The sequence below is a fragment of the Habropoda laboriosa genome, unplaced genomic scaffold (genome assembly GCF_001263275.1).
Source record: "Habropoda laboriosa isolate 0110345459 unplaced genomic scaffold, ASM126327v1 scaffold11, whole genome shotgun sequence".
NCBI lineage: Eukaryota > Metazoa > Arthropoda > Insecta > Hymenoptera > Apidae > Habropoda > Habropoda laboriosa.
In genome coordinates, this window is record NW_017100150.1 from 300,537 (window position 1) to 311,414 (window position 10,878).

The 10,878-nt window shown below is 32.2% G+C and overlaps 1 protein-coding gene across 1 annotated transcript in view; it reads right to left on the reverse strand.

Annotated features, from left to right (window-relative positions):
- The window catches only part of LOC108574739 (eIF-2-alpha kinase GCN2), a 19,691-nt gene that overhangs the window by 8,047 nt on the left and 766 nt on the right, over positions 1-10,878 (reverse strand). The window contains 4 exon segments of the mRNA XM_017937374.1: positions 278-573; positions 816-1,056; positions 2,980-3,241; positions 5,244-5,413. Of these exon segments, the coding sequence (XP_017792863.1) occupies positions 278-573; positions 816-1,056; positions 2,980-3,241; positions 5,244-5,413 (969 nt within the window).

A 10,878-nucleotide genomic window follows, 5' to 3' on the forward strand; every position in this document is an offset into this window, starting at 1 on the left:
TATTTCAATTAATTAATAAAATTTCTTCAAAAAAGTGTACTCCTTCACTTATTATTAATACACAGATTTGTAACCACACAGGATGGCAGGACGGGTGGTACAAACGGACAGAGGGTGATTGTACATGTAAAAAAAAGAAAAAAAAACGGAAAGCCACACCCAATGTGTATTAGATGGTCTTTCAGTTTATTATTAGAAAAATTAATGCAAAGAGTTACAACTGCATAATAGATCTTTTAACTGAAGTAAAACGAACAATGAATATCATTACACCTACCACAAATTCTTGTAGAACATAGATAAGTACATTGTCTCCATCTTGTAGATGCTTCATATTTAAATAATGCACAAGATTTGAATGATGTAATTTATGTAAGTGATTTACTTCTTGTTCTAAACTTCCTACTTGTTTCATAATGTGTTGGGCACTGTTTTCTTCAATTTTATTATTTATATTTAATGTCCATTCACTAATTGCAAACAATTCTCCTGTTGCCATATCTACACCTGCATAAACAACTGATCCTTTACTGCTATGGCCCATACATTTTGCTCTGCACACTTGTCGTTCGTCTATAATAATGATCACACATTACAATAAATAACGAATAAAATTTAATCATCTTTTAAGATATGTATAGGTGAATCTTTGAAAGACTGTATTAATTCTATTAAATGTATTATATTCAATAATTATTTCAAATAACCTTACGTCAATACGTTATCATATAGTGTCTTATAAAATTTTCAAATCTTTCTAGATATTTTTTAAACTTAAAACAGTATCTCATAAATAATTATTATATGTTATATACCTTTATTATAGTCGAAGTTTAACAATTTTGTACCTCTGTGGTCGCATAAAAAACTATCAGAACTTTCAGAACTACTAACACATCGTCTTCGAGAATATGTCCGTGATCTTTCTTGAGGAGATGACGGTATTGATTGGAATGGATTATGTGATCGGTCACCACTCAAGCGAATAGATTCTTTCCGATTACGAAGCTCAGCTTTTAAGGCCTCTTGTCTTTTTTGGATTTCATCCTGCAATAACTGTAATTTTTTGTTTTAAATTAAATATTTAAATTAAAATAGATATACCTAGTGAATATTTAACAGTACTTATCGTATTTATAATAAATCAATAGTGATTTGTATAAAAATCATAACCATACGTATTAAGGTACATATATAACAGTTATTAATGTAGAAAGATTGTAATCTAAGTATAATACACAAATATACAAAAGAGTTAAGGTCAAATCCCTTAAGTATAAATGAACTATAGAATATCAGGAATGTTTAGCTTGAAATAAAATAGACAAAAGTTTCTGTTAGGAAATTATATTTTTTAAATTATGATTTAATGCTTGTAATACTTAAGCATTTATTATCACTCACAGAAAAAATTGTACACCGTATATCAGAAGAAATATAAAATTTCAAGATTGTCTTTTGTCATACTTTCTCAAAATAAGAAAGCAATATTATAATATTCGGACGTGATTCGAATTTATGTATAATTAAAAAAACAGTTCGAACCTGCACAGTCTCAACTTATTCTCATTTCTTTGGAGAAACCTCTGCAATTGATCGGCAACAATGTCATAAAACCTTGGTAGAAAAAAAGAACAAAGATTTTGATCTTTATTAGCTGATTATTTGGACGTGTGCAATTATCGTTTACATTTATTACCGATCTGTGTTATGCAAGACTCAGCCATCGCGCTCTGTTGCTCTATCTTGTTTGCTCACGGTGTCGTATGATCTCTTTTTCTTGTCGCAGAAAATTTCATAAAAAACAAATAGCGCTTAAAAGTGGACCCCTTTTATAATCACTTATCCGGGATTTACTGTATTCTTGATTAGTTGTCAATCATACCAGGTCTAAGGTCGGTGAACAAAAATTTTGGCAACGAGGCGGAATTTCCTTCAGGACTTCGTCTTCCATATCAGTTCCAGGCTTCTAAACCAGGCTACCTGAGTTTAGGAAAAATACAAAAACTTTAATTTTTCGCACAGAATAACTCGTCCTGCGCGCTTATCTTATTTCTCTCAACAATCAGATCAGCGTTTGCTCCTTGTTGCTTCATTTTACTCCCCCTTGAAGTAAGTTGAAGTAAACCGAATAACATCAAGGAACAACGTGCTAATCATTGCAAACCACCTTTTCTTTCCAAGCGTCGGTACATTAACTAAGGTATTAATGTACAATAAAGTGTACCAAGTTGAGATGCAAATCAAGCGTTCGTGTACAGTAGTTCCCGGATAACTGACCAATTTTTCTCCGATTAAGATTTCACGGAGAAAATCTCACTGCATTTTTTTAGCTAACTGAACGCGAGCAACAGCATAATCGATCGGCAACAGATCAAACCGATCATTACACGCACCAATAAATCATCCAATAATGACAATTTTCACCTATCGATTGCTTAAGTTCTTTCTCTCCATGAAAATGAGTCCAAACGTGACCTCATTTGGATTACATTTCCTTACACATAAATTTAGTGAAATAATCAGGTTTGTCATTGTATAATTGCAGGTGTATGCGTATGCAACGAATTTTCAAAATCAATTTTCTCGAGAGCAAAGACTCAAATGTAAAAATTTTATTCTGTAATTTGGACTCATTTTTTTACAAGTAATTACCCTGTATCTGGTTCTAGCAGGATTACTTGCACACCCTGTATAATACACGGAAGAGAACAATTAGAGAATTCCTTGTTTCGTGAAAAACTATTAATAAAAAGAAAATTAATTTGAATAATTGACGTTGAAATTCGAACAGTTGGAATTATATTTTTTTTTTATGAAGCTAGCAAGCCAAACATCCTTAACATATAATAATTTGTTTATATTCACGAGTTCTTCAAATTCAAGGCTTATCTTGTTAAAGCAATTTATTAATAGAAGTAGTGATTTAGTCTTGTCAGTTGACTTTTACTTGATATTGCTTATATAACGTACTCTAACCTGTCTTTCTTTATCTTCCTTTAGTTGCTTTTCCAACATTTCATATTCAATTTTTTCCTGGCGTCGTGACACCATTTCTTCATAGAAACTACTGTAGCTTGGTTTGTTGTTCTCGTGTAGATATCTCTCAACATGTTGCGTTAATTCAAAGATCATTACTTCTCCTTGTAGTCGTTTTGTCAGTTCCACTAATTCAGTATATAATACCGCAATTTGTTGATGAGACAACCCGCTGCTATTTTGTAATACTATTTTCGGCACTCTGCAACGTGTGTAATAAAATCCGTAAAAATCAATTTCGCAACATCGATTATATAAACGTACGTTAAATTACATTGGTCAAATTTAACATATTTTCAACAATGAAATATTACGTTTCGCAGATCTATTTTATAGTACAGTCGTGATCCGACAAATGCGCCTAGCTTAAGAAATCATTCTAGCGGGACGGCCAAAAATTTCGGCAACTTTCAACGATTACTTTTCAGTGAATACAAAATGTTATAGTATAGAACTTTTTATGATTTATTAAGATACTTATAAAGAATATAAAACAATATTAAAACTATTCAAATTAATTTCTTTAATGCCTTTTTTGCAAAGCAAAGGTGGCACTTTTTGGATCTTTTTTAATTGGACACGCTATATTTTTCTACTGTTAATATTATACCGTTTGTTGAAACGAATTCAACAAGGTGCCGCAATAAGTTATTTCGTTTTATAGAAAGTTGTAAAGTTGTGAGAAATTTGTAATAATAATAAGTTTATTTATTTCGGCCTTTCGGCCCAGAAATGAACTTGGCTTACAAAAATATATAAGTATAATACATTCACACTCACACCTATCCCTCCACTCCATCCCTCTCCTGTGTTTCTACTATCAACGTTCCCTCTCCTTCCTCTCTCTCCTTTTTTCTACCTCCCTAAGCCATTTAACCACCTTCTCGTTACTTCTACCATCCACCACTTGTTCCAGGCTATATCCTCTCCACTTCCTCACACTCTTCTAACAAATGCTTTATTGTACCATATCCCCGCTCGCATAGTTTGCATAATCTGTCCTCTTCCTTTAGCCAGTACCTGTTGTACTCCTCCAGATTCCCACATCTTGCTCTGGCTATTATGCATTGCCCCGCCTTACTCCCCTTCTTGACTAGGTACTCCGGCCTTAAGGCATATCTTATGTATTTAAACCTATTATTGTATCTAGAGGCGGCGATCCTCTCATATTGCACTTGTAGCTGTGTCTCACTGTCTCTGTCAGCTTCTCGCGAATTCGTACCTCGTTTACCTTATTCTCTTCGTACAGGGCCTTCTCGAAGCCCTCCTGGCTAAGGCCATTCCTCCTTAAATACTCCAGCCTATCTAAAGTGCTACTTATCTCTAACTTACTTACTGCCTTCTCCTTGTGAGGAATTTGTGTTAGTAGCACAATAAAGTAGGATTTAGCTGACCGAAGACGTGTCACACGTGTTGACCTAACTCCCTAATCTTTCACTATTTTACGATTTTTCATAAAACGAAATGACTTCGCGTAACACATCGTTGAATATGTCTCAACAAACGTTGTTATATTATGAAACTTTGAAACCTCTCCCACTACTTCAACCGTGAAGAAACTATTTATACCACATTATGTCCCCCATCACACCAAACAACTTTTCAGTTCTTTCTGAGATATTCCATCGTGTCGAATTGAAAAAGACACCCTGTACACCAAAGAACAGACTTTTTTGTATTAGGATTATTAGTACTCCTTGTTTACTTAATAATTGTTTAGATAAACATAATGTTAATAATGCCTAATCACCTTACAACTTTATCTAATTCTCCTACTTCGCAAAATTATCTACTACATACGCAGTGAACATTTTGTAATTACAAAAGACAATATTATTATCCATGTATAATTTTGTAATAAATATTTCGTTTACAAGCAAATATTTTAGAAACAACATTTTCAACTACTTGCGGAATTTTACAATTGTTAATGCTCGTTAATTCAGTTAACATTATTTTGCATAATTTTTTCATTCTAGAAACATTAAGGAGAAGACAGCGTAAAGAGAGACTGATAAGAAATATAGCTAAAAAATAGGAAATGTTGTTCAATTATAAGCACAATTTTACTACCCTGTGGTAGATATAATGTTCATACTACCACATATTAAAAAACAATAGAATTGAAAATATTACACAAGGAAGAACATTAAAGTTAAAAAAAAGTCGTCTAACACAAAACATAAAAACCGTTTTTTACTTACTGATCAGGATACTTATCGTTGCACGTTACATGTAGATCTATTTGTGCGTAAACTTCGGCTGGTCCTGACATGCCTTTTTGAGGCTTCAAAGTAATCAAAATATCCAATGGTTGCCATTTCTGCCTATTTTTTCTACTGCGTAAGTCACGAAGTTCGTCTCCAAAGATACTCTAGAAAATATGTATATTGCAATAAATTATTGAATGCATAAAAGTGTACTATACGTCATATTGAAAACAAAAGGTTACATATTTTCAAGACAAATTTACAGAAGCGTATAGCTGAGGTCGAAAGAGCTACAGTGAGGTCGTAAATTACGACGATAAGCGAAAACATCGATTGATCTAGCCGCATGCAAGGCTGTAGGTGTCTTAACACGTTCGCTACCAAGCGTCACATATGCGTGATGCACCCATTCTCTACATTTACGGTATTATCTACATATAATAAATCATAAAAAATGCACAGTTTGAGTATTTAATGAGTATTAGGTGTGTATAAGTGCAGGCATCCATTGTATTATGCAAAACTGATCAAACTGTAGATATTAACACGTTCCGTGCCGAACCGATTTTCAGTGACTTTCCATTCACGCCACGTGGGTCGTATGCGCCCCACGTTGTCGAGAGTAACAGTTTTGCTTTCGACCCTATATGTCTTCTAATATCTATAAGATTGCAAAAATCATTGTTATCAAGAAAAAGGTAACGTTTAAGATGCACTATAGAGCAAAGGAAAAATTTTTGTTTTAACAAATTATCGCCGTAGTTGCATAGTTCAAGTCAACGGAGGGAAAAGACGGAAATATCGAGCGGCCTGAACGGAAAGTCCAGAGTGGGGCATATGCAACCCACACGGCACGGAAAATGTTAAGAATGTAAATCAAAATAATTCGTATGAACGTGTGAACGTGTTAAGTACGCCCTACACCAGTGCCGTACGCTTCCCTGGACGTAAGCAAATCGGCGAGAGTGTCAGTAAAATGTAGGATCGACCTACATCCACGTAAAAAAAAAAGTGTAGGGTCGATTGCACAAGTGGTAGTAAAATGTAGGGTCGATAGCAGCAGAAAAGCTGCTAAACATTTAGAATTAAATGTAACGATAGAAATTATTGCAATAATGTGTAATATCTTTCTCGATTCTAGAATATAAGAAAATTTGAATAAAATACGCGACGAGAATTGGGGAGAAGCATAAGTTAAACGCGTAAAAATATTCATTAATAAACGAACTAGGGACGAAGCTATTATTTCAATACGCGATGCACTGACTCTAGTATTTACTAAAATTCAAAAATTCTCGCATAAATTCCGAAAATAGATTATTAATTACGGTAAACTACTGAGACGGTTTAATTAAGGGTGGGCATGGTGCTGCTTTAGTTTGAAATGATTTATAAACACATAATTAACAGAGGAAAAACCGTGAAACGGCAAAACGTCAACATTCTAATTGTTATAACATGTAAACAAAACTTTAAATTTAGTGTAAACAGAAAAAATATATAATACAATTTATTTCACGGTATTGCAACAAATAAACGTTGAATCAATATTTAATTCGTATAAAAACAATTATTTAACGTAATAATTTTACCTTCACTATGGCTATTTTTAATCTACGACCACAGGTCAACCTGATTTCTAATCCTTACGAACTTTAAATTCAGTCTAAACTGAGAAAATATATAATACAATTTATTTCACGGTATTGCAACAAACAAACGTTGAATAGATTCTTAATTCGTATAGAAACATTTATTTAAAATAATAATTTCACCTTCACTATGGCTATTTTAAATTTACGACCAAGGGTCAACCTGATTTTTAATCCTCCGAACTTGATTTCACAACGAGAAAGTAATAAGATCGTTGAAACGTACTTATTTGTCAAAGAAACTTGCAAAAATGTATAAATAATAATATGTAATGTTTTAACAAATTTTTGGAAGTATAAATTAATAATAAAATTGTGAAAATTAATAAATTATACGTTATTATAACATTAATAGAATTATGACTAAACCGAAGTTCGAAGTCGAGTATTTAAAGTCTGATATTACGTGCCTAGCGAGTGCCGGTAATTGTTAAAATTTGTTTAATAATTAGTAATAGAAATTCTAATTGATTCTAATGTATACAAGTGTTACAAGAAGGCTGAGTGTGTACAGGGTGGACATAGACTAGCTAGTAGCCCCCGACCACTCTATTCACATCTCAGAACCTTCAGGTCAAAATACGCCGCGAAGTGTCTAGGGCCCAGTATAAAGGGTGAATAAATTAGCGGGACATCGTCGGGTCCTTATATACCTGCGGTACCCTCTCCCCAAAGTCATTAGCAAAATCGTCCGTTAGGTCAGGCGGGAAATTTTCGCGGGAGATTTTCGCGCGAGAATTCCGATATCGTAACACGGTATAATTTATCAATTTTCACAATTTAATTAAAAATTTATACTTCCGACAAATTGTTATAACATTGCATATAACAATTTATACGTTTTTACAATATTCTTCAATGGAAACATAGGTTTCAGCGTTCTCGTTACTTACTCGTGGTTAAATTAATTTCGTAGGGATTAAAAATCAGGTTGACCTGTGGTCGTAGATTAAAAATAACCATAGTACAGCTAAATTTATCGTGTTAAATAATTCTTTTTACACGAACCAAAAATGTATTCAACGTTTGTTTGTTATAATATCGTGAAATGAATTATTTGTGCAGTTCTGTGCATTTTCTGTGCAGTTCAACCTAATTTACTTAAATTTACATTGCGAGACAGTATACTGTAACAAGTAGTAACAAGCAAACGTTGAATAAATTCCTAATTCGTATTAAAAAAATTATTTAACACAATAATTTCAGCTTTATTATGATTATTCTTGATAAATGACCACAGGTCAACTTGATTTTTAATCGTTATAATCTTTAAATTCAGTGTGAATAGAGAAAATGTGTAATATAATTCATTTCACAATATTATAACAAACCAACGTTGAATACATTTTCCATTCGTGTAAAAAGAATTATTTAACACGATAAATTGAGCTGTACCATGGTTATTTTTAATCTACGACCACAGGTCAACCTGATTTTTAATCCCTACGAAATTAATTTAACCACGAGTAAGTAACGAGAACGCTAAAACCTATGTTTCCATTGAAGAATATTGTAAAAACGTATAAATTGTTATATGCAATGTTATAACAAATTGTCGGAAGTATAAATTTATAACAAAATTGTGAAAATTGATAAATTATACCGTGTTACGATATCGGAAATCTCCCGCGAAAATCTCCCGCGAAAATTTCCCGCCTGACCTAACGGACGATTTTGCTAATGACTTTGGGGAGAGGGTACCGCAGGTATATAAGGACCCGCGAAATTATTATTTTAAATAAATGTTTCTATACGAATTAAGAATCTATTCAACGTTTGTTTGTTGCAATACCGTGAAATAAATTGTATTATATATTTTCTCAGTTTAGACTGAATTTAAAGTTCGTAAGGATTAGAAATCAGGTTGACCTGTGGTCGTAGATTAAAAATAGCCATAGTGAAGGTAAAATTATTACGTTAAATAATTGTTTTTATACGAATTAAATATTTATTCAACGTTTATTTGTTGCAATGCCGTGAAATAAATTGTATTATATATTTTCTCAGTTTAGACTGAATTTAAAGTTCGTAAGGATTAGATATCAGGTTGACCTGTGGTCGTAGATTAAGAATAGCCATAGTGAAGGTAAAATTATTACGTTAAATAATTGTTTTTATACGAATTAAATATTTATTCAACGTTTATTTGTTGCAATACCGTGAAATAAATTGTATTATATATTTTTTCTGTTTACACTAAATTTAAAGTTTTGTTTACATGTTATAACAATTAGAATGTAGACGTTTTGCCGTTTCACGGTTTTTCCTCTGTTAATTATGTGTTTATAAATCATTTCAAACTAAAGCAGCACCATGCCCACCCTTAATTAAACCGTCTCAGTAGTTTACCGTAATTAATAATCTATTTTCGGAATTTATACGAGAATTTTTGAATTTTAGTAAATACTAGAGTCAGTGCATCGCGTATTGAAATAATAGCTTCATCCCTAGTTCGTTTATTACTGAATATTTTTACGCGTTTAACTTATGCTTCTCCCCAATTCTCGTCGCGTATTTTATTCAAATTTTCTTGTATTCTAGAATCGAGAAAGACATCAATTCGCGTTTTCATTCTTTACTTTATATTGTACATCACGTTTTATTCTATTTCAATTGAACTTGATTATAAAAATCAAGAATAACATAAAATCGCGGTTTCACCTGTTAAATAAAACTCAAATAAATCGCGTTTCGTAAACTTTTCGCGTGCGCCCATTTCACAGCCACCCCCAATTTGTGAGTCTTGCTAAATCAAGGCCAAGACGAATGAATCAAATGATTGACGGAAGGAAGACACTCAAAAGACATGAGGAATCTGAGAGGAGGAGATGCAGCCAAATCGACGTTGCAGTGCCCAGCTGTTTGATCTACGAATGGTGAGTGTATTTTTAGGTTTGGTGATTGGTTACACATGTGTGCATGGATATTTCGAATTGAACTACCAAGAGTTAAAATTCGAACTCGATGGATGTGAGCTCCAATACAAACTCTACGGGCCACGAGAGCCACTCGTGCAGAATGCCCACCCATTGTTAGAGTATCCCAATAGTATACCGTCTTAATTCAATTTAGAGTCAATTTTCGCAATGAATACCCACCTACAATTTTCGATCGATACGAAAATTTATAACGTCGCGTTTAATAATACCTTCATCCCTATTTCGGTTTTTGCTTCTTTTTACACCGCGTTTGTTTGATACCACCCTTAAATTTTTACTAAGTATCCCATCTAAAATGGACTATACATATAGATGTATCTATTAATAATACAGTGAATGCCTCAGAAAAAGACTGACTGTTTGCCATTAAATAGATTTATTTTCAATAAGGCAAATTTCACCTTTAGTTTTTAAACAATGAAAAAGAGATAGCATAAAATAATTTTTTTTTAAATCATTAAAAATAATTATCATCATTCTTAACACTAATTAGATTTAATAATAAAGAAATCATGCCAAAGTGACAATCACCAATTTCAATGAAACTTTAGTATAATGTAATCCTCAAAGAATAATTAAATATTCAATGTATCTTTTTAATTAGCAATTGTTCACATTGTAAGCATGCTTTCATAATTACAAGCAATAAACCTATTTGTTCTAATATCTCAAATTATTAAAGATAGAGAAATGATGTAAATGAAAGGATTTTGTATCCTTGAACAAAGAATTCAATTGGAAAAACAAATATCGAAAAAATTTATTCTCTTAGATAATGTTAAAAATTATTCTATATGGAATTGTCACACATTTTTCTTTTCAAACATTGGAAATATGTTTTTATGAGAAAAAGCAATGAAAATATTATATAAACATTAAATATGTTACTACAAAGTTATGATAAAAACATGAAATGATAACAAACTTGTTCTTCATATACTATAGTATGCAAATAAATTGATAATATTTATATAATCTATTTACATAAGCTATGTTTACAATATTTCATTTATCGATAAGACCTATGAATACAAACCT